Consider the following 24,353-nt stretch of genomic DNA (forward strand, 5'->3'; position numbering starts at 1 on the left):
TTTCATTTGCAGAAAGGAGAATTTATTATCTAGGTTATTTTCACAATAATTTGAGAGGCTGTTTGTCCAACAAAAAATCCACAACAACTCTGTGTTGTTTTCAGCTGACTTCAGTTTGATAAGAGAAAGCCTGATATTCTTAGCTAAGGAACAATAATACCAATTATACAGTACTCTTTAAACAAAAGTATATTCCGCCACCACAATGCTACCATACTTTAGAACGTTTTTAAGACAGAAGTATTGTTTGCACATTTCTAATTTTAAATTGACACATGAATAGTTCCTAATTCAGTAGTTTTTAATATTGCTTAATTTCATTACAGAATGCAAAAGATTAGAAACAAACTATATGCTTATTACACTGGCAAACTGCTTTCAACATGAAGATCAATATTATAAATGTTTGGCACTGATAAATAAACATTACCTGTTACAGAAACAATATTAAGCAATCGCCTCATTGTCTGTGGGCTAATATCACTGAACCAGTCTTCTGTAACCAGTAGTTTGGTCAGATCAAAAGACATCTGACGTGTAATGGTACGCTGCATTTGCCTTCTTCTGTAGGTATCCTAATTTAAAGAAAAAGTACTTATACTATTTTCATTTACAGTGTGCCAGGCATATGGATATTTTTTTCAAATCTCAGAAGCCCTTTGAAGCTTTTCATTACTTCTCAAATGTTATCAGACTTATTACTGGAGCTCTATATAATTACACCCTGCTTTATTCTGAATGTTTTGACTGAAATTTGCCTTATCAGAAGTTCACCTACAATGCACCATAAAAATGTATTAAATAATATCGCATCAAGTCAGATTAACATCCCAAGGATCACTTTCAAGTAGTAATTTGCATCGGTACAGAAGCCTTTCTTTTTTCTTTTTCTACCCAGCAGGAAGTAAAAATAGTCAATAAAGTTGTAAGAGAGACCATTTCCTCGCTTTCATGCCAAATCTGTAGAAACACTCAGCTTGGAGGGTTTTCATCACATTTAAATTAGATCCAACAAATCCCACATAAATCTATTGGACAACTGTTTGATAGAACATATTCAATGATTTTTCTTCCATGACTGCCAATTTCTTACCCTTCTATTGAGAGCTGTTTTACTTCCAAGCTTAGTCACATCTCCCAGGCTATTCTGTGAAATCCTTCGATCAATGTCTTCATGAAATCCTAAAAATATTTTCTGATTAAAATGCAATTCTAATAAACTATAGGTTATTTGCACCTTTTTTATTCTGCCTTTTTATTCATAAAATACTGAAAGCAATATAAAAATACAGAAAAAATAAAAACTACCTGTGAAAATAAATCTACTGTATATGCACACACATTCTCTTTCTCCCTTTCCCTCCCTCCCTCTCTCCCTCTCTCTGTCTCTCTCTCCAGCTAATACTAATAATCTTATTTCTTATTTATAATTTTGCTACCATACCTGAACTATCTGTATATGGAACATCTCCATTTGTGGTCGCAGCTACCATCATCTTTTTAGCACTACTGAGTCCACGACTATTAAGAAATACAGGTAAATGAACTATATTCCTCATGTAATCATGTCCGTTTATATTTGAGTCTCTTAGTACACTGTTCAGATTCTGATTAATTGCCTTGATAATGATGTGGGGATCACTAGCAAAAATGGCAATAAATGGACCTTTAGAAAAAAGGACTCGGACCTGTGAAAAGGAAAGAAAATTAATTAAACTGAGAGAGGGAGGGAGGGAGGATCACAACTAGTTCAGGGCACAATTATTATGTAGTATTCGGGATGGAAGATGTCCCATTGCTGTTTTCTTCTGATTACATATATTACAGGTAGTATATATCACAACCCATCTATTTTGCCTAGCACTGTAAACATTTAAATATTTCTTAAGATATAAAACATCTGGCAGGCAATATATGTGAAATATAGTTTTCATTATACCCGAGGGATTGCTTGGAGAATGAAACTTTCCTTGAACTAAATGAAATCTCCATACTGTTCCTGAGATGGCTTAAGAAATGGCTCGAAGCACTGTGGCATGGAATGACAAACAGAAGTGCCTCCACTAATCCATGATCACTACATTAATTGAATATCATTTTAAAATTAGCATGTATTTGTGTTTATAATCAATGCTATAAATTTCTACATAGGAATAAGTCCACTGAATCTATTGAGGGGTTTCCAACATACACAGAATTGAGCTGCAAATCTCAGTGAAAGCAGTAAAACAAGTAGCTATAATTTGTTCCACTTATTTCAGAATTTAATTAGCTATATGAATTAAAGCAAATTATTAGAACATTTCCAATGTCTTTCCTCATAGTCACATTTGAAAGGCAAATCAATTAAACACTTACTGTATCAAGCATCTGTAAAACTTTATCCTGTTCACAGGCATCCAATCCATCAATAATTACTACAAGCCTGGTTTGATTCTGAGTAAAGCTATCTATAGTTTTTGCCATTTTTGCCATCAGCTCCACTTCACATTTAAGAACCTACAAAAATAAAAATACAGTCATCTTAACGTCAATCCTATAAACATATTAAAAGAGACAAACTTCGCCGCTGGAGCACCCCAAGCCGGCTGGTTTCGAGGCTAAGCCACCCCGTAGAGGTGGTGAAGAGGGGAGAGACTGCCTGCAGGGTTGAGGAGAGCCACATCTCTCCTCCCCAGCTGGCCATTACTCCCTTTCCCAAAGGCAGTTGCAGCGGTGGTCAGAAATGGCCACCACAAAGAAGAATTCAACCGGAAAAGAATGTGCAGGAGGAAGATAAGAAGAGAAAGTTTTGGTTGACCGGGTCAAACAGCAAAAGCAACAAATAAGGTACCCTGGAATTGAAACTGTTAAAAAACAATAACATTGTTCCCTAAGAAGATTTTTAAGCTGCGAAGGAGAGAGAAAGGGGAAAAAGATTTGGTTTTCTCCTTTTCCTATACTGACAGCTAAGAGACTTAAGCAAGAAATTGGAAAAAAATCCACTCTGACATCGATAGGCATTTAATGCTGAAAATAAAAAGTCAAAGGGATAATAAAGATTTCTGGATAATTAAAAGCTTTCGAAAACAGGAAAGGAAAGAAAAAGAATAAAAGGTCAGGATCTGGAAGAGAGGAGACTGCCTAGAATTAAAAAAGAACCTACAGCAAAATCTCAACAAGACTTCCAAAAGATACATTCTAACTGAAATATCGCAACAAAAACCCCAGGAAGAGAAAGTCGAAAAAGAAATAAGAAGATATAACTTGGGACTATCTGGATTACTTGATGATTTCTGGATTCTTGGTTATTGTTTTGAATGACTAAAATCAATCAGGTGGTTGTTTAAAACTGTTTAAAATGGCTCCACTTTTAGAAGAACTGAAAATGGAACTTAAAAAGTACAAAGAAGATGCACAAGAAGGGAGAGGTTCTTTTGGCTTCGTATTTAAGTTTTTAGAAATGGAGATTTGGAATTATGAGAAACAACAAGAAATGCCTGCAGAACAAGAAGACTGCGACAAAGAAGAAGCCATCTTTAATGAACAAGTAATCTTAGATGGGGGGGGGGAAAGGAAAGTGGGGGAAAGAGAATGGAAAGTTTAAGATTGGGAAGAACAACTCCCAAGAAAATAGAGTGAAAAATAAGTATAAAATCAGAAAGCAACAGAAGAGGGAAATGCAGAAGAGAGAATTAGAAGTAGAGAGACAAGGGGGTAAAAAGGGGAGGGAGATGATGAGAGGGAAGAAAGAAAGGAAAAGAAGTTATAAAGGACAGAAGCAAAATATAGAGAAACAGGGCCAATTTAGAGATAATGGGTGAAAACTTAATGGAAAAAGGGATTCTGCAAAGGTACATAAGATAGTATGGTTATATTAGAAGCAGAAATAATTTTAGAAAATATGAAACAATGTATGATTAAAATGTCTGATAAAATAGCTATCGTAATTCGGTGGAATGTTTATCAATAAATAAATGTAACAAAAGGTATATTTAATAATTTATAAAACATATGTGAAGAGAAATAAGGGAAAAATTAATTATGAAGATTATATGTGTTTTTAAGGAAGTATGATATTTAATTGAAAAGAAGTGTTAAAGATGTTAAGATTTTAATGATTATTAATGATAGAACTGAACTGGAATGGAATGAGGGTTTATAATTACATATACTTACAATCTTTTCTTTTTTTTTAAAGAATATAGTGTGTATTATAAGAATGTACCAAGCAGAATTCGATTGGAAGTTATGTATTATGTATTATATTGAAGGTCGTAAACTTAAGGTATATATTGAAGTTTAAGAGTTGAATGGATGTAATTAAAAGATATAAAGGTGTCATACTCCAATAAGTAACTACAGGAGAAAATTTGTTTAATGAGAAAAGATAATATGAAATTGAAACAGAACAGACAAAAGTATAAATATAATGATTTGAACTGAGATGAGATAATCAAAATAAAATTGAGAAAATTAAAAGAGGGGAAAAACTATATAGAAAATGTAAAATAGTATAAGATATGGAATAGAATACAAAAAGGAGCATGAAATTGAGTTTTGTGTCTGTATAAAGAAGTTCAACCCGGGACCATGCTATTTTCAAAAAAGATGTTTTACTTGTATTTTGTGTGTGAAAACCCAAATAAAACTTTATTAAAAATAAAAAATAAGAGACAAACTTCTAATTTAAATGCCATAAATGTAGCTTTTCCCCCAGTATTTAAAGTAATTTTACTCATAATGTTTAGTTATCTACTTCAGCAGTCCCCAAGTTTTTTGGCGCCAGGGACCAGTTTCATGGAAAACAATTTTTCCACGGACCAGGTGTTGGAGTGGGGCGGGGTAAAGGGAAGGGTTCAGTTTTGCTCAGTCACCTGCTGCTCACCACCAGCCTGATTCCTAACAGGCCAGTAACATGGGCCAGTACTCATCTGTGGCCCGGGGTTGGGTATCTTTGATCTTATTGATAAACTGCTTCATTTTTATGAGGCTTTTTTTTTTACTGCTTCATCTTCATGATCAATTACAAGTTAAACTAAACTCAGAAAGTGCAAAAGTGATTCAGGAACATTCCAAAGAGCCTTAAAATATTCTGTTTTCCTTCCACTGCAGGAAAGCTTGTCAGTTTCCAGAACTGAATCCTCCAAACCAGAAGTGTTCAAAGCATACTGAGAATAGTCTGCCTCTGAAATGGGCCTGTTTCCTTTAGAAAAATATATGCCGAATGCTATAAACCCAGTTTGGGGAATTTACTTCTGGAAAACTCACCTTACTGTCCTCATAACAGCATGATCTAGAGGTAAACCAAATGCCACTCTCTGGAACATTTCATTCCTAAACTGTGTTCTGGAGGTCTTTAAACAAAACTCACATAATTCAAAACTGCTATATTATATAATACGTACTTTCATAAATCCCTCACTCTTCAGTTTGTGTAGTTTTGAAGCAGCACTGTGAAGCCGTTTTCTCTGTGAATTTAAGATGGAGTCCATCACTTGCCACCACGTGCGACAGTTCAAGATAAAGCTCAAACCCACAATGCATAAAAATGAAATCAGAATAGCATTCACTGTCGTGTTTTCAGGATTCACTTTGAAATAAGCTGTAAGAGTGATCCCAGCAACAATGCAGCTCAGAATAAAGAGGAAGATAACAAAAGATGGGAGACAACAAGTTTTCTTCCATTTCTTTTTTCCTAGGAGACAAAGCAGCAATTGATAAATACAATTTATAACTTCAAATACATACATTTTACATCATTTATATTCTGCCTTTTTGCTTACTAGGCACCCAAGTCAACTAACTATTAAAAAAAATAAAAACTCACAAAACAATTGATTATTGTTAATCAAATTAAAAACCATGGCTAAATAGAAAGGTTTAAACCCTTTCCTGAAAACTGAAAGAACAGGGGTTGAATTTTATTCCTGTATTCTGTAAGTTGGACAGAAGAGAAGACCTACTTCTGGTTGCCTAATAAGTGAAGCTCATTAAACTTAGGATAATTTGAAGTGAAACTCTCCTGTTGCCCTTGTAAAAGCCCAAGAAAAGCTATGCATAAATACTCTGAAGTAAACTTCACTGTAATTCTTACTGTCAGATTCTTACTTGAAAGTTTTCTAGAGTCCTGATCTGCATAGAGAGTATCTACACAACAACTTTCTTTTGCTTAAGGGATGTAATGTCTTGTCCCCTTTAAACCATGGAAATTTTCAACTCTGTTTCCCACTTGGCTCTAAGGCGTTTAGGATTTTGAGCAGAATGACCATTATTTATATGTCCTAGTTTTGCATTTTAACGTGAAACAACACTGCGTATCAATATTGTTTCTTAGATTTACGTTCTGCATTTGCTTACAAGAACTCAAGACAATTCACAAAAGAGTTTAGCAGCAGTCCTATGAATCCGGTGACATTGAATGGACCAAAGCCACCAAGTACGTTTCCGTAACCAAGGTTGGCCTTGATCATGGAATTTCCCAATCCTAATCCAATACCTTCATCACTTCACATTGACTGAATCATAAAGAAAAATGTATTGGGGAGGGGAATGTGCCGCTGAAAAACAAAAGAAAAGGTCAATTCAACAACTTCACACATACCTTGAGTTTCTTCAGTTTTGAATACACGAAAAAGACGTGTTGCTAAAAACCCAAATTCTCTCTCACAGGCATCTGAAAGGGTGGCAATCATTTCAGCCATTGAGGTTTCTCCACCTACGCTGGACAATCTATTGTAATCTGTAAAGAGAAACCTTAAACAACAAATAATTGTAGATTGTTACTGATTGGTACAGATTGAGTTTTTCCTTTTATTAGGACATTTTTAAATTGCTGAGCTTTCATTACTAATCTCATGGTTTTAATTTTAATGTATTATTTTATTATTAAATAAATGATAAATTAATTCATTAATTTAATAATTCCCATTATTTATACAACTATTGACAGTATTCTTCATAACTATGAAGACTATATTTAAAACAAAATATAGAAGTATTTTTGGTTACATATTTAATCCAAATGCCTCTTTGTAGAGCTTGAGCAAATAGAGCAAATTCAGTAGTTATTGGTAGTTTTTAAATAACTTGGTAAAAGTTATTTAGAATACATTTCTGCATTAGTTACCAGTAGACTACAATGATAATTTTATTACAAGCAAGACTGACACTGTGATACCAAACAATTTTCTGCATAATTTATTGTGGGCTAATGCCCTTAATGCATTTGTATTTCTCCTTCCTGCAAAGCAGTGTTCAAGGCACCTACCAATAAAATTCAAATAAAGTATTAAGTTTTGATATTGTCTCACAAATAAAATGTGGATTAGACATTTCATCATGTTCCATTATTTTATTATATTTCATTATGTTTCACTGATTTTTAGTGATAATAAAACTCAGGAGCATTTTTCTGCTAGAAATCAGAAGTTAATGCTGACTTCCAGCAAAAACATTTAAAATCATGGTCACATGACTGTGGGACACTGCAAATGGGAGTAAATGCAGACCAGCTGCTGAGTCCCCAATCATTGGTATCAGATACTCTTAATTTTTTGAAAGTATTAAAATGTGCATATTCATATTCAAGAAAGTCTTAGAAACAGACCCATAATGAAAGGTAAGGCTTCCTTTATAAGTTTTTCTTGTGTGTGACATATAATATTCTGAAGATGTTGGGGATTTTATTTTTTGTGAATTGCTGATTGTATTTTACTCTTTTACTGTAGAGAATAAAGTAAGCCAATCAGTCTCTTCAGACTCGAGAGGGATACAAACCTTAATACATAAATGAAATAAATTTAGAACTCAATCCACTTTCTTAGATTTAAAGGGAAAGAGTGAGAAAGATCCTATCAGTGGCACTGAACACCAGGGCAAGCTGCCTCAATATATGTATGCATTAAATGTATGGAAATAAAATAGAATCTTTTTTTATTTTATTTTATTTTATTTTAACAACAAAACATAGACATACCACATAAAACATAAAAATATCATCCTTCTTCATAAATTTACAAGCAGTGCATCGGTTGGTTTACCTTTTTTTTTGTGCATCCATTTCCTAGTCACTAATATAATTATATTACATAATAGCTCATATTATCAATCAATAACTGTATAACCTAATATCATCACTAAAAAAATCATTATCTTTATAAAACATTATCAAGATAGATTTGGTATGATCTTATGATTTATTGCAAAATAAACTAATTTAAACTATAGTTATCTCGTTAAAATATGAATTAACAAAATTATGGAAATAAAATAGAATCTTGAGGGACAAAATAGAACAGGGGTCGCCAACCTTTTGGACCTCAGGGACCACCAAACTCATAATTTTAGATCCCGGTTAGAACCACTAACTGGTTCTGTGGGCGTGGCCTAATTTGTGGGTGTGGTTGGGTCATGTGACTGGCTGGGCATGGCTTGTATGTGAATATTATAAATATTTATATAAATATTGATTTTTTTATTAAAAAAGAGCAACTTTTACCCAAAATCAGGCAAAGCAGGCAGATTGAGTTGCTCACAGAATCACGGATTCATTCAGAGATCTATCTATCTGCCATTGGCTACTCAGTCTGTCACATAAAATTTGCTAGCAAGCAAACTCATAAAATTAACTCACAACACACCATGCATGTAAATATTGATTTTTTTATTTTAAAAAAGAGTAACTTTACCTAAAATCAGGCAAAGCAGATTGAGTTGCTCACAGAATCATTCAGTTATCTATCTATCTATCTGCCATCGGCTAGCTCAGTCTCTCAAATTTGCTTGCTGTGAGTCTGCACTGAATTTGCTTACAAGCAAACCTTCAGTCCTAAGGGAGGTTTGGCTGTCCTTAGCTAGAAAGCAAGAAATCCAACCATTTCCTGCTTCCTAGCTAATCTAAATCTCCTGGCACAGCAGAACAGATGATGGTCGGAAAAAGGAAAAATAGCAATTTAGCAGGCAGGTTTTCTGAGTAAGGAGTGAGTGGGCAGGGAAGGTTCCCACAGCCTTGTGTTTCTGCGCAGCCTGGATTAATTGCTTTGGGGGAGGGTGCTCTGGGGGTGAGATTTCTCTGCAGCCCACCAAAATTTTCTCACGGCCCACCAGTGGGCCGCGGCCCACCAGTTGGCAACCACTGCAATAGATGAATGAAACTATTGAAGTGACCGGTACTTTTGTAAAACAATGCCTCCCAAGAAATCAGTCCAATGTTGATGGACTATTAAATAATATTACTTATTAAAATTTACTTCAGAATGAATAGACCTAACATGGAAAATGACAAATTTTATACATAATGCAGCCATTTATGAATTTTTAAGTAAAGCATCAGAATCCATAGTTAATTCAATATAATCCTTTAACAGAGTATCAGATAATATTCTTTTAAAGATTACAGCTCAGTAATTCTAGCAAATTTGGGCCACAATAAAGGTCTTACAATATTAAACCTTTTAAAAACCATTATCTGTAACAAAACAGTATGATAAATTGTTCTAACCTGACGGGTAAGGCTTTAGTAGTTTGCTCTGGCAACTCAGGTGGGTTCACAAACATGAGTTTAAGAAGTAATTCCATGTAGCCAATATGTCTTGCCAATCTTGTACTAAGCACCCATGCCCAATTCCAATTTTCTCCTTCTCTTCGGCTCCCAAAATATATTACAGCTAAAACAAGATGGTTTAGATATTTTAAATATTAATATCATTTATAGAAAGTATTACAAGATGTTCTATAGTACACTTTAGTACACTGCTATACAAGAAAATCATATATTTTCATTCAGTCCCACAATAATTTTAGGGGGAAAAACAGAAGGAATTTGGTTTATTAAATGTTTTCTTATGATACACATAAATCAACAAATATAGTTTTTAACATATTATAGTTAATTAATAAGACACTTGCAATCTATCCTACATCTAACTTGGTCATCTACACCAACCTGCCTTCCCGTCCTTCCTTTCCGCTTTATTCCTGTTTAAATAGCAGATCAGTCTAGTCACTATATGCATCTGATGAAGTGAATTCCAATTCACCAAAGTTTATGCTTTTTAATACAACGTGTTAATTAGAGTTCCTGCTGGATGATACATCTATCATCCGATGTATTATACAAATGGTTTTGATTGGGGGGGGGGGGAGGTGATACAGATATAATTTCTATGCATACTCTTTTCTAGAAAGGAGTTCCACAAAATTACAGATCTTTCAACTCGCGACATTGGTATAGTTTTCAATGTGATTTGACTTTTGCTTCATTTATGCATTAAAGTATCAGCTTAATTTTAAACATGCAATAAGTTAAAAATTAATTTCACTTAAAAGAAAACTTACTGAAAAATACATATAGCAGTGCCAATAAGCTCAATGCCACTGCTATTCCAAGTTTTTCATCTACGGTAAATGCAAGTAATAAGCCAAGGCTGCCACACAATGAAAGTGAAAGGAACACAATAAGCCAGGAAAATTGGAACAAAGGTTCAATCTGCTGTCCTGCAAATGTTTTCATTTCATCTAAAAAGAGAGAAATAATTTTTAGTGAACATAAAATTACCAAGATAGATACTATTTTCATGAAAAATAAAGGTGATTTCCTTGATACTGTTGTAATCTTTAGCAAATTGAAGTGAATTTTCCATAGAACTATATGGGTAGAAGTGACTTCGGTGTAGAACAACCTTCCATCCTGTACAGGATTCTTCATACCATCCCAGACAAATGGCTGTCCAATCATGTCTTGAAAACCTCCAGTGATTGAATACCCAGACTTCAGGAGACAAGCTGGACTGTTTAATACTTTCACTCAGCCAAAGAGATTTTATGGATAAAAAAATTAAAGTACTAAAAAAAAAAGATACAAATAAATGGTTGGTTTTCACAGTGGAACTGCAGAAGTGTTTGTATTTGGACTCATGCTTTCGTATTTGTTCATCAGTTATCTAGAAATTACCACAGACCACAAGGTGACAAAATTTACTGATGATAATATTTTAAACAAAAGGGAAGTATCTAAAATAATCCCTCTAGATCAGCAAACAGACCATTTAACACAAAATATCAAAACAAATGCACAGCGAAGCAAAAGAATCCCAACCACACATGTACCATTTCACTTGAATTGGGAAATCTATGAGTTGATAAAGTATCATGTACCTCTGATGAATAAAGTAGTAAGAATGTGCAATATACGGCTGTTTTAAAAATCAGATTAAAAGATAAGGAAAAACACAATTGCCAGTTACATTGTACTATAAAAATGTACAATATAACCATACATAATTCTATTTAACACATCTACTAAAAACAAAAAAAAGGAAAAATCATTGTAAGACATAAACAATTCTCTCTGAGGAAAATTTAAAGCTCGTGAATAAGTCAAACATAAAAAGCAAGTTTCTTTAAAAAAAATATTAGTACAAAAGATAGGTTTATCCAATGATTGTGAACAGTTAGAGGAAAAGGGTTTTTTTTCACATAGCAGTTCTGAATTTATGTTAGATATAAAGATTACTCTACAATTTTCATGTTGTTTACTTTGAATCAAATGAACAAGACAGACTCTAGAAAGATATGATTGTAATTTCCTAGTTACTTATTAATGTTTTGGATTCCTATTGAAACTGTTTTATTCTTTGAAATAATTATTTGAAAGTGTTTCTTTTTAATTCATTGTTTGCCACCCACAGTTGCAACATCTGAAATGGATGGCTGTACACATTCTTTAAATAAATACATTTTTAAATAAATAAAAAACAACTTACCTCAAATAGTGAGATAGCCAGCAAATAAACTTAATAGTAATAGTAATAATAATAACCAAGCTATTGTTTAGCATTCAGTAAGTATTCAAATCAAATATTTACCTTCAAGTTTCTTGAGCAAGAAAGATTTGCCACTTCCCCACTGGGCATACAGCCCAACACAAATTGGTGGCTGCATTGTTGGTTCACTAAGAATGTCAGCTAATGCACTGCTGTAGAGATCATAACCCAGCATATCCCCATCTGATTCAGTAGGAGACAAGTGCCCTGCAACACAAATAAACTTGTAAAAATCATCTGTTTTTTTGCCCTGTTCTTCAATTACTAATACCAGATCATAGCCAGCCAGCCAGCATAATTATTCTATAAAGACAAATGCAATAGTTGCATGTTTATTTTCCATTCCCATACCAAGAATAAGAAAACAGATCAAACAGGGGTATCAAACTTGCATTGTCACAGCAGCATCATGTGATGTATCAGGACTTTTTTCCCCTTTGCTAAACTGGGCGGGGGCGGGGCCAGCACGTGACGCATCCATCCCACGAGTTTGACACACCTGATCTAAAAGGCAATTCCTATTGACTTTCATCCTCAATTACTCTACACTGGAAATGGCAAACTGATTGTGCAAAAAATCCCATCAATCCCCACAGCTAGTATGGCTAATAGCAAAGAAATTTGAGAGATATATCCTAAAATATTTAGAGGTCATCAGGCAATCCACCTCTATCTATTCAACCTTTTGGTAATGAATCCTATCTTAGTAGTCAGATTTTTACCTGGTGCTAAAAGGCAGAAAATATTGATTTCAATATTTCAAATTGGTTTAGCTTGATAGGAACAATTTTAGCTTCCTCCATCCAAAAAGCCTGGAAGAGTTTGTAGACTTTTGGATTTACAAACTATTGTTTGGATCTACAAACTATGGATCAAAATTAGAAAGCAGATTAAATTAAAACCTGTTTAAAATTCTCCCACACATATAGGAAGAAAGATATGCACAAGTTTAGGAAGAAGCTAGACTATTCTAACATATTTCTAAAACAGCATTTATCATTATATTTAAAAATAGCTCCCGCTGGGCTGACATTTTTCACTATTTAATCATTAAATGTTTTCTTGGGACCCCAGAAATATATTTTCCAAAGTATCAGAAATATTTATATTTTAAAAAATCCTAAATACTTACTAGCACCAAAGACTTGAGTTAAAATACTTTTCTGATGGCTGCAATCAATGTTGTAAGGGGTTTCACCAGCTTTATTAGGCCTATAAAGTAGCCTGCCATCTTTAGGATTTCGTAAAAGCAGTTCTGCAAGCCTACGGCTCCTGCCACGAATAGCAATATGTAGTGGAGTGTCTCCTTTCTGAAAGAGTTGTTGTAAGTTAATAGATGCATAAGCATATAAGAACTATACAGAGATATAATGGACAAAATGCAATTTGGAGCACAGTGGACATGATGTACACCTGTCAAGAGTATCTTACAGCAATTCTATCTTCTCTACAGCTATTATAGTCTTCATTTTGTTTAAAGTGTTCTTGACAAGTGTCCATGCATGTGCCAATCATAATTTTCTCTTGAATCTGGATTTCTTTCTATAGTTTTAGTTGCATTTCTCAAAAAGTCAAAAACTCAAGTTAAGTCTTCCCCATTCCTTTATTTCTTACAAAAATAATTTAACTTATATTCTTTAAATCATTTGTTTTCTCACATTGTTATATTCTTACCAAATGAGAAAAGTTTAGAAAGTCATTTTTTAAAGCAGATCCATTTTTTGCCTTCATCAAAAGTATTGGGGGTGAGCTCTCCACCAATATTTTACTTTTAACTGTGCTTTTCTCATTGCTCAACAATTAGATTTTACCTTATCTATAGCAGAAACTTTTGCTCCTTTGTCCAGCAGAAGCTCAACTATTTCAATATTTCTCATTTTGGTTGCCTTTATAAGAGGTGTTTCACCGTCCTAAAAGAAAAAAGAAAAAGATATAGCAGACACTTGAGGAACAGATAAAGAACATTTAACTTTTTCTTAAGCCAAATTATATTTCATGACAAAACCCTTTTCTAATAGAATGGTTTGAGATGCATTATAATTTTAGCCACATTATTTTTACTAGCTTTTAATTATATCAACAGCTGTTTAACTATATGTTTTAATCACTGAAAATATGCAAACCAGCTGAAATTAATTATTTGATTATAAGCCATCAACTTAATGTCATCTCTTAGTAAACACTTAGAATTTCTCCAGGATGATGTGTCCTCAAACCAGCCCTTCAAATTTTCTGACAGTGTGCCACTGTAATTGAGTCCATCTACTTAGCTGCTGATCATTCTCTTTTTTAATACCTTTCAAGAATTATGAACTTCTTTAGAGAATTAGTCTTCACATAATATATACAAACTAAGATAATTTGAACCTAGTCATTTTTTGTACCATTAATGGCATTCCTAGATCTGTTCAATGATCCATTTGTTTTCTGAAATTTTTTCCAATACCAAAGTTTAAAAATATTAGAATTCTTTAAACCCTACTCCTTAAAATCCCAACTTTTGCTTCCACAAAGTATTACAAAAAAAATCATTGTCTGTACAATTCTGTTCTCAATAATAAAACTATTTTCTATTTTCATTATCTATAAGCTCTGCCTATACTGTTTTCTTTAAAATTCAACTTCACTATATTTTCATATCTTTCTGTTCTGTATCACCAATATAGTTCTGGTCATATCTTTGCTGTTATAACTGAATGCCATATTCAAATCTAACTGGTATTATTTGATTGCTGACTGTATTATATCCAAATACTATCATTGCTATATCCTTCCTAATTATTTAAGTATAGGCTGACACTGGGAAGCCTAAAAATTACAGAAGACAAAAAAGAAATCATATCAACTCCAAAAAAAACCCGTATGTTGTTAGTAGACCTGACTAACAGCTCTCAAGGTCACACTGAACAGACTTAGTTTTAGTAGTTAAGTCTAAATGCATGCATTCATAAGAAAAATGCATTTTATTTTACTGTCTAGTACTATTCTAAAAAGTAATAAGCAGCAATTGGGAGATATATAATAAAGTTACTGGTATATATAAATTTAATAAATACATATCACACCTAAGAAAATCAGTACAGGTTATTGCTGTGTAAACAGAAATATTATTAAACTTCAAGTTTATTATTAAATAAAGCTTATTAATAAAGCTCAAGGACTATGGTTTTTAAAAATAAAAAACAATAATAATATGCACCAAAATCACATAAAGCTTATTCACGATTAGAAACAATTATATACTTACCTTTGTACATATTTCAGTGTCTGGGTTACACTGCAAAATATCTCTTACCATGGTAGCATTTCCTTTTTCAACAGCCCAATATAAAGCTGTTTTATTATCCTATAAATGAATAACACACATGATAAACATTTTAAAAGCCAGTTGGATTAATTTCATAAACCAAATATACCTTATATGTGCATTATTTAAATATGAATAACTCAGTGGTTTTTTATTCAGGATGGAAATATATACGTAAGTAGTCTGCCTAAAAATGATAATATTGTTATTATTATGCATATACTTATTTTGAACCCAAACTTGCATTCCTGATGTAAGTACAGCATTGTCCTCAACTTACATCCATAATTTAGCCCAAAAGTTTTGTTCCTAAGCAAGACAAGTTAATTTTGCCCCATTTTACAATCTTTCTTGCCACAACTGTTAAGTGAATCACTCCAGTTGTTAAGTTAGTAACACTGTTGTTAAGTAAATCTGATTTTCCCATTGATTTTGCTGTCAGAAGGTCACAAAAGGTGATAACATAACCCCAGGATACTTCAACCATCATAAATATGAGCCAGTTGCCCAGTGTCTAAATTTTGGTCAGGTCACGAAGGTGGATGCTGCAATGGTTGTAAGAGTGAAAAATGATAATGTCACTTTTTTCAGTGCCGTTGTAACTTTGAACAATCACTAAATGAACTGTTTTAAGTCAAGGACTACCTGTAGCTCATAACAGCTAAGTGTCAAAACAATTACAGGTAGTCCTCAACTTATGACCACAATTGTGACCATGATTTCTGTTGCTAAGCAAGATAGTTAAGTTAATGGGACCAATTTTATGACTTTTTTTTTACCACAATTGTTAGGTAAATCTTTGCCACTGTTAATCATATGATCAAGAAGCAAATCTGGTTTACCCAGTTGACTTTGCTTGTCAGAAACAAGCTGGGAACGAAGCAAAAGGTAATCATATAACCCTGGGACGCTACAACCATTATAAATATGAGCCAATTGCCAGACTATTTTGATCACATGATAATGAGGGTGCTGTGACCGCCGTAGCATGCGCACTAGTTGCAAGTCATTTTTTTCAGTGCCACTGTAGCTTCAGTCTCTAAATGAGTGGTTGTAAGTTGACTACTATCTGTATGCTATATATAAAAATGAAACTTTCTGTTCTACATTCTAATGAAGAAACAATGTGCAGTAAAGTTTGAGAAATATATTTGCAAGAGTCAAACGCTAGCATTTAGCATGAGTATTTTTTCCAGAATATAAATATTATCTGATAATATGTCTCCTATCTACAAGGGATGCTTCTACATTCTCTAAATGGCACATTCAGAAGCATACTCTTAAACAGATAATTACTTACCTGACCTCTAATGTCTATATCAGCATATTTTTGAAGCAATGCTCTCACAATTTCAACATGACCACCTCTGACAGCCCCAATCAGCACAGTATCTCCACTCTGAAATTAGCATACAACAGAGTCAATATCTACTTCAAATACTCCCAAATTAGTTTCCCAAACTATTGTGGCACACGCAATTAAGGCAACATTTCTATGCCACGCAAACACATACTCACTCGATCAGGAATATTCACATAGGTTCCTGCATCTAGGAGATCTTGCACAATTTCTATGTGTCCCTCCTTTGAAGCAATCATCAAAGCTGTATTTCCATCTTTATCTGTTAAGTTCACATTTGGATTTCTTTTCAGGATTTCTTTCACTGAATCTGTAAAGCCTCCTTTTACTGCTACAATAAGTGCAGTCATAGAATTCTATAAGAGAATAAAATAAACTTACTAAAATGTATTCATTTCTTCAATACCAAATGTTAATTGCATATTTTTCTGTTGCTTTCATTTTTTTTTTACAAATGCTTTACTTTGACAAGATAACAACAACAAGAAGCTTGTGTTTGACATAAAACCTTCACTATTCAGTTCTTGGCATTTACTTCCCTGGTGTGTTGCATGATGTCTACATTCACTTGGATAACCGAGGGAACTTATAAACTGATACAATTAATAAATATGTTACTTTTGATTAGAAATATATTTTAACTAGTATTTTTTTTAAAAATAAAAGTTATACTCACAGCTCCTTCCTGATCTACATCTGCTCCCATCTGCAACAGATACTTTACACAATCCAGATGTCCTTTTCTTGCTGCCCAGATCAATGGTGTAGTACCATACTGGTAGAAAAACATATCTATTTATTATACCTCTGATAAACTATAGTTTGATTGCTAAAAGCTGCTTCAAATACAGATGGCAAATATTTAAAATTTATATAACTGTTGAGTGGGCATAGATGAGACATTGCTATTAAGAGCAGGATTTTAGAAGGAAGATTAAAATCTTTACATGATGCAAAAATGCAGCATACAATCTCATTACCACCACCATTTTTATAGGAAGCTACAAATCTGACTCTCCTCCAGCATATAGTATATACCTATATTATATATAATCTACATATATAGATAATACATAGAAAATAGATATAGATAGATAGATAGATAGATAGATAGATAGATAGATAGATAGATAGATAGATAGATAGATTCTCCAACAATACAGCCTCCCCCAATAGGAAGTCCCAGCATGTTTTATAGGCATGAAATGAAATTAAGCCCCTCCCCCCAAATTAAGGCCTATATTAAAACATGCGAAATGGGGGGAATGGTGGGAGGGCCTGCTGTTAGGAAGTACTTTTGCTGCACACCCGGATATGGTGCTGCCTGCGTTGACCCCGATACGAAGTGCCCCACCAACGCCAAGGTCAACATACAAGCTGTCACCGCCCACCCAAAGATGCAAGGGGGGGAATTAAGTCACCCCCGAAAAGACGGCCTAGGCATTTTTTCAGGCTCAAAAAAAAAACATAAGACCCGGCCTTATTATATGAGAAACACGATACATAGATAGATAGATAGATAGATAGATAGATAGATAGATAGATAGATAGATAGATAGACGGATGGATGATAGAGTTCCAGTCTTAAGCAAATGCTTTCCATTTTACCTTGTCAGAGCAGTTGACTTTAGCTCCATGTTGCAGCAACAGTTGCACAATACGAGAATGGCCTCGACCTGCTGCCCAAATTATCGGATACACACTATATTGCTAAAAGAAAAACAGTTGAAAACAGTAAGAATAAAATGTTATTGTCTCACCTGTTTTCAGGCTCACTTCAGTTATCAGATATGAGTCTGATTCAATCCAGTATGTTAGAAATAAAATAAAATAAAAAATAAAGTGATTTCTTTTTAATAAAAGTTCAATTAATCTTCATAGTTGATATTAGGAAAACAGTACAGAAATTAATTTCATCAATAATAGCAATTAAAGAGCAATATTCTGTCTCTATTGACAGAACCAAATTAATATAAGTTTTTCAAGCACAGCTACAAAATACAGTTAATCTACATGGAACAAGAACTTTTGAGCATGGAAGCAAGTTCTCTTCTGCTTAACCAACATTTCCTTTAACGTTGAAAGCAGCAAAACATGGCTGAGTGTGCCTTTTTCTATAGTGGAGAATTTCTATTATGAGGGGTCTTCAGTTCTCTATGAGCTTGATTGTTTTCTTGAAGACATTTCTAGACTAGTTAGCACCATCATTTATAAATATTCATTTTATCAGTATTCATTTCTATTATCTTGAATTAATTCTGCAGGTAATTAGTTGCATAATGTTAAATTAAAATTATTGTTTTAAAGTGCAACCAGACATTTTTAAAAGCATTACAGGTAGTCCTTGTTTGGCAATCATTCATATTTACAATGGTGAGAAAAAGGAACTTTATGACCTATCCTTGCATTTTCAACCTTCACAGGCCTGTATATCAAAGGAAAGCTGAAGCAAGATCATAAGCACAGTTGCATTTCACTTAGCCATCACTTTGCTTAATGACTGAGTTGCCAGTCCCAATTGTAGTAATTAAAAAGGACTACCTATATAGTCTTTTATAAGGAAATATTTATTTTACACAAACTAAAAATGGCTAGTGCTAGAGTAATAGCCAACAGAAGAATTTCTACCTCACATTCTGTAATTATCTGAATATTATTATTCAAGATAAACAATTCCAAATGCAAATTAAATAAAGTTAATGTTTGACTGCAAAAAGGGAAAAAATGAACTTACTATACCAGTGATGTTTGGGTTTGCTCCTCTTTCAAGAAGCAGTTCAGCTACTTCAGTAGAGCCTTTGTAACATGCCCACATAAGGGCTGTCCACCCACCCTAAAACCATAAAACAGAAAAGCATAGCATTCCTACAATTAAACAAAAGATTAATCTACATAATTGGTTAATTATCTTCAAGACACCAATATATATTCATTTCCAAAGTGTTATGTTGCAAAAAACCAAAGTCCTAAGGACCTTAAAAATAATAAATGTCTCATTGTGTAAGATTTGGGATCCATTTAATCTGAAGCACAGAGCATTACCCTCACTTATGGTATCTATATAAATACAGCTGCACATATAGACATGAAAATGTGTACAACACTTCCACTCAATCAACCTCAGTCTTGATCTTTCTACACACTATGTGACTTTTTTTTACATATACTGTAGTAAACAAGACAGAAAGGAAATACATGTAACAATGAGGCAAAGGAAAGTGAAATGCAAAAAGTATAGATTTTATTCATATAAAACCTGCTCACCTCATAACAGAATTCTCGGTGGCTTATAACACTAAGTAGTAGATATCACCTTACTGATGGGATTATTTTCTGAATTGTTACACTTACACACACACACACACACACACACACACACACACACACACACATTCTATTATGTAAAGCATCTATATGAACTTCTGGCATTACACTCCAAGAAACAATCACCCAACCCTGTTTATAACACACCCAAATTCAGTTCTAACAACATAATTAAAAGGAGCTAAATAGTATATAGATAGTTCTCAAGTGATGACAACAATTGGGATTGGGACTGCCATTATTAATAGTGCAGTTGGAAAGTGCAATGTCCTGAGTACATCACTTGGCGATAACAATCCCAGCAGTCCTGGCTGTCATAGTAACTTTAAGGGTATTCAGAGGAATGCAGCAGGAATCCCACTAAGAATCATACAAGCGGGGTTGAAGAGGCCAGGGCATGCACTAAGGAGGCTAGTGCATGAGTTCAGGGAAGGGTTGGAAGGAGGCCTGGTGCAGATTTGCACAAGTAACAAATAAAGATACTGGAGAAGTAACCGTTTGATGTTATTATAAAAGTAAAAAATATACCATGTCCCGATGTTCTATATTCACATTGCATGCTAAGAGTTCTGATACAATAGCAATATGCCCCTCTTTAGATGCAGAGATAAGAGCTGTCCAGTTATCCTAAAATAAGGCAATCAAAGAAGGAAAATGTCAGAGTTTTATAAGTATTTAAGAACAGGTTTTTATATTTATTTAATTTATTAAACATTAAACAAATTTATATAGCTGCTCATGTACTAGAAAGAACTTTCAGCTAGTTGTAAACAAAATAAAAATACAACACACCTTTTTTTTTAAAGTAAGGTTGAGGCCTTAATAATAATAAATTATTAAATTTGTATACAACCTGACTGTCAATGGTTCTGGACAGTTCACAACAGGGGTGTCAAACTCATGTTGTCGTCACGTGACTTATCAGGACTTTTTTCCCCTTAGCTAAACCAGGGGTAGGCGTGGCCAGCACGTGACGCATTCAGCCCCTGGGCCATAAGTTTGACACTCCTGGCTCACAACAATCAAAGAAATTACAATAAAATCATATTTTTTTAAAAAAAGTAAAACTCGCATTCATCTATCTGCCTGCCATCTCCATTAATAACTTAGTCACAATGCCTGAGGAAAAAGCCAAGTCCTCATGACTTTTGTCAAGGGCAACAGGGTTGCAATAATCCATATCTCCAAGACAAGGATATTCCTTAAGGCCGGTGCCATGACAGAGAAGGCACACTTCCAAGGACCCATCAAATGACATTATCTCACTGAGGGAACCCAAAGCATTGCTGAATCTATTAGGACAGGCAGAAACCACCAATCAAAAGATTGTTCTATCTGAATTAACTCCCTTAAACTATTAAGCTTTAACAAAGAACGATTTGCTTTATTACTGTAACAACAAACAATAGGATGGAATGGCACAGTTTTATCTGTTGTAGATTTTGTGTTCATGGGTCTGATTTCAAGATACATACAGGCTGATGGCAAATTAAATGTGCTGGAGGAGAGATAAAGTATGAAGCAGAATACGCGTCTTAGTACTTACTGAATCTTCCAAGTTACAGTTGGCGCCTTTTTTTATCAGTTCTTGGACAATTTCTAAATTGCCTTGCTCTGCAGCTAGCATTAAAGGAGTCTGACCATTCTGCAATCATTAAAAAAACATACATACAGGAAAAAGCTAATTAAGAGAATATCTAACAATTCTTATAGCAGAAAGCCATGTAAGTATTCAAGGTTTACTTAGACACTGAAGCATACCTCCTAAAACAGTATTTTAAAAAAACCACACACAACAGGTAGTCCTCATTTAATAACCCTAATTGGGACCAGCAACTTTGCCACTAAGCAAAACATCAAATGGCCCCATTGGCTTACAATGGCTGTTCCAACAGACCTGGTTTTGGCTATTAAGTAAGAGATCAGGTGATTTGTTATTTACAGCCTCCTGCTGGGTTCATCACAACTTTGCTTGTTGGAAGCCGGCAGGTCACAAATGGTGATCATGTGACCACACAATGTTGCACAAAAGTGGTTGAGTGCCTAAATTGTGATTATATGACTGCAAGGATGTCACAACTGTTACTAAGTATGAAGACTGGCCATAAATCACTTTCTTCAGTGCCACTGTGACTTCAAACACTTGCCAAATAAATTATTAAGTGAGAACTGTCTGTTGTCCGGATTCAATAAAACATTAACAAACAATTTTAGGTAATACAATATCTTGTAACAAGGTCATATTTGTGAATCCTAGGATTTGGTTTTGAAATTCAATTTCATCTTATAGAACAGGGCAGCAACTATTTATTGATTGTAAAAATTCTTGTTAAAATGTTTCATAATTTAAACATTAAACAGTTTCAATCCCTTTATATTAAAGCCTTAAAAACAAATACACAATTTCTACCCCATCAAATCAAGAGATTCTGAACAGCTTACAGTAATGTACAAGCAAACAAAAATAAACAAATAATTTATTAAATTAAAATTAAAACATGAATTAAAATAATAAAACTAGAAGAAAGCCAACAGAAGCGTTCAAACCCAAGGAAATAAGGAAGCATTGTGGTCTCTTTTTTAAAGCATAGAGGTGAGGGAACCAGCCACACTTGTTCCATAATACAAGGGTGTCTTCTTCCTCACTTCCATCCCATCCCCTTCATATTTTGGGAGGCAGATGTGATTTCCCCTTTCTTGGCCATTTGCACAGGGCAGACACTGTACATGGATCAGGTAATCAAAAGTAAGTTTGACCCAGACCATTGGGTTTTATAGGTCATACCTAACACTCTGAATTGGACCTTATAATTCTAAGATAGCTCTTGTCCATCAGCAATCACATTAGCAAAGTCAAATTCACTTAATGAATGCATGACTCCCTTATTGACTGTGGTGATTCATTAACCACGCAAAAAGGTTATAAAGTTGGGTGTCTCATTTAATGACTGCCTTGCTTAATAACAGAAGTTCTGGTCAGAATTGTGGTTGTGAGTCAAAGACTATCAGTGTTCATAGTATCGAGAATCCTGCATACATTCTTAGAGCATGCAAGCTGAACCATAAACCTGATTTTCACTGCAGAAAGTTATCCCAACTGTCTTACGTGAATCTTCCCAAATGAAATCCAAAAGTAACTGTAAGTCGCTAGCACTCTAAGTCCCTGTTCATTGTTCATCTATTGAATCCTCAGTAAACCAAGCAACAGACCAGGATTAACTAACATAGAAGGGCTGCCTGGAGATTCCCAGCTAGTCTCGTGGCAGAATTATCTTTCATAAAGCATCAAAGGTTCTCTGCCTCTGCAGAGACTGGCAAAGGGGCTAAACTACAGACTAGCAAAAAGGTAATCTGACCATATCAATGTCCCACATTTAATTAATCACAAATTAATTGCTCTGAAATGGCAAACAGAATGGACATATGCCATGGTCCCACAGGCTCTGAAGACTTCTGGATAGTTTTCAAAGTGTTCACTTCACATTTTACCATACCTCGTCCCTCTCATCCACATCTTTGCACTTCTCAAGAAATGCTTTCAAAGCAGGAACATTTTCTTCTTCCACATAAGTCACCAAACTCTGAGACATCAGATTAGCCATCCTTAGCAGTCAGGTTCCACAATGCCAGTTATCTACATAAACAAAAGGAACCATTTTAATATGTCAATAACATACTGGAAGAGGCAGGTGACAAAATAACTTCATGCCGATCACTACCGGTAGAAAAAAATCATTTCAGTTATATCTGTATACAAATAATGTTCAAGGACTCAGCTTTTTAGTGTCATAATAATAAAGAAATAATTAAAATAAATGAATTGCAAACAAAATGTTGTGTACATTCTAAACTTTTATTTGGTTAATTTAGTTTGATAGAGCAATAGCAATTTCTCTTTAAAATGTCTTACTTTATTTTATACCACAGCTTTATTTTACATCTGATAATAATAAAGAAATTGATGCCAAGTATATAAATACTTCCTTTAACCATATATTTAGCAGCACTGCTGTATTTTGGATTGTCATAGTTCAAAAATATACACTAAAAGAAACCACTTAGAAAGAAGAAATATGTATTTCAAAAAAAGTTCAACTAAGGCCTTGCTCAAAATATGACAATACAACAGAGGTCATCTGTTACTATTTGAAATAACAAATAAACCTATGCATACCACAACTGATGTGCAATGCCCTCATGCTTTTAAGAGTTTGCTTCTAGTCTCTCTGGAAGAATTACAGGCTTTTTACTTCCAGCAATAGGACAGATACGGCTAAGAGATCAAATTTTCATCTTTCCTTTATCTACCCAATTTTGCACAAATGATACGAAGACCATGACCATCACGTAAGCAAAAATTCATATGTATACTTTTGTAATTTGTCATAACTATCTTAGTTTCTTTAGAAAATCAATTTCAGATACTTTAATTGTCTGAAAGAATACATGTTAAAAAGCACATGGGAAAAAGTGATAAAGATGCATAGAGTAATGTAGAAAGAATTAAGTACAGAAAGTTCAGCTGTTGAGGCTGTATTTCATGCAAAGTGGTATATGT

The 24,353-nt window shown here is 33.9% G+C and overlaps 1 protein-coding gene across 3 annotated transcripts in view; it reads right to left on the reverse strand.

Annotated features, from left to right (window-relative positions):
- The window catches only part of KIDINS220 (kinase D interacting substrate 220), a 61,819-nt gene that overhangs the window by 30,633 nt on the left and 6,833 nt on the right, over positions 1–24,353 (reverse strand). For all 3 annotated transcript variants that reach the window (XM_087916903.1, XM_026695260.2, XM_087916896.1), the window contains exons 2-21: positions 23,290–23,429; positions 21,342–21,440; positions 20,324–20,422; positions 19,206–19,304; positions 18,080–18,181; positions 17,148–17,246; positions 16,630–16,827; positions 16,412–16,510; positions 15,052–15,150; positions 13,616–13,714; positions 12,937–13,114; positions 11,847–12,011; positions 10,318–10,497; positions 9,482–9,647; positions 6,584–6,735; positions 5,388–5,677; positions 2,359–2,499; positions 1,445–1,688; positions 1,094–1,182; positions 431–575 (exon numbers count right to left, since the gene is read on the reverse strand). In XM_087916903.1, the coding sequence (XP_087773029.1) occupies positions 431–575; positions 1,094–1,182; positions 1,445–1,688; positions 2,359–2,499; positions 5,388–5,677; positions 6,584–6,735; positions 9,482–9,647; positions 10,318–10,497; positions 11,847–12,011; positions 12,937–13,114; positions 13,616–13,714; positions 15,052–15,150; positions 16,412–16,510; positions 16,630–16,827; positions 17,148–17,246; positions 18,080–18,181; positions 19,206–19,304; positions 20,324–20,422; positions 21,342–21,440; positions 23,290–23,397 (2,851 nt within the window). In that variant the 5' untranslated portion in view covers positions 23,398–23,429. The remainder of the gene's footprint in view (positions 1–430; positions 576–1,093; positions 1,183–1,444; positions 1,689–2,358; positions 2,500–5,387; positions 5,678–6,583; positions 6,736–9,481; positions 9,648–10,317; positions 10,498–11,846; positions 12,012–12,936; positions 13,115–13,615; positions 13,715–15,051; positions 15,151–16,411; positions 16,511–16,629; positions 16,828–17,147; positions 17,247–18,079; positions 18,182–19,205; positions 19,305–20,323; positions 20,423–21,341; positions 21,441–23,289; positions 23,430–24,353) is intronic.

This window comes from Pseudonaja textilis, chromosome 1, assembly GCF_049901715.1.
Source record: "Pseudonaja textilis isolate UNSWEBS1 chromosome 1, rPseTex1.2, whole genome shotgun sequence".
Lineage (NCBI taxonomy): Eukaryota > Metazoa > Chordata > Lepidosauria > Squamata > Elapidae > Pseudonaja > Pseudonaja textilis.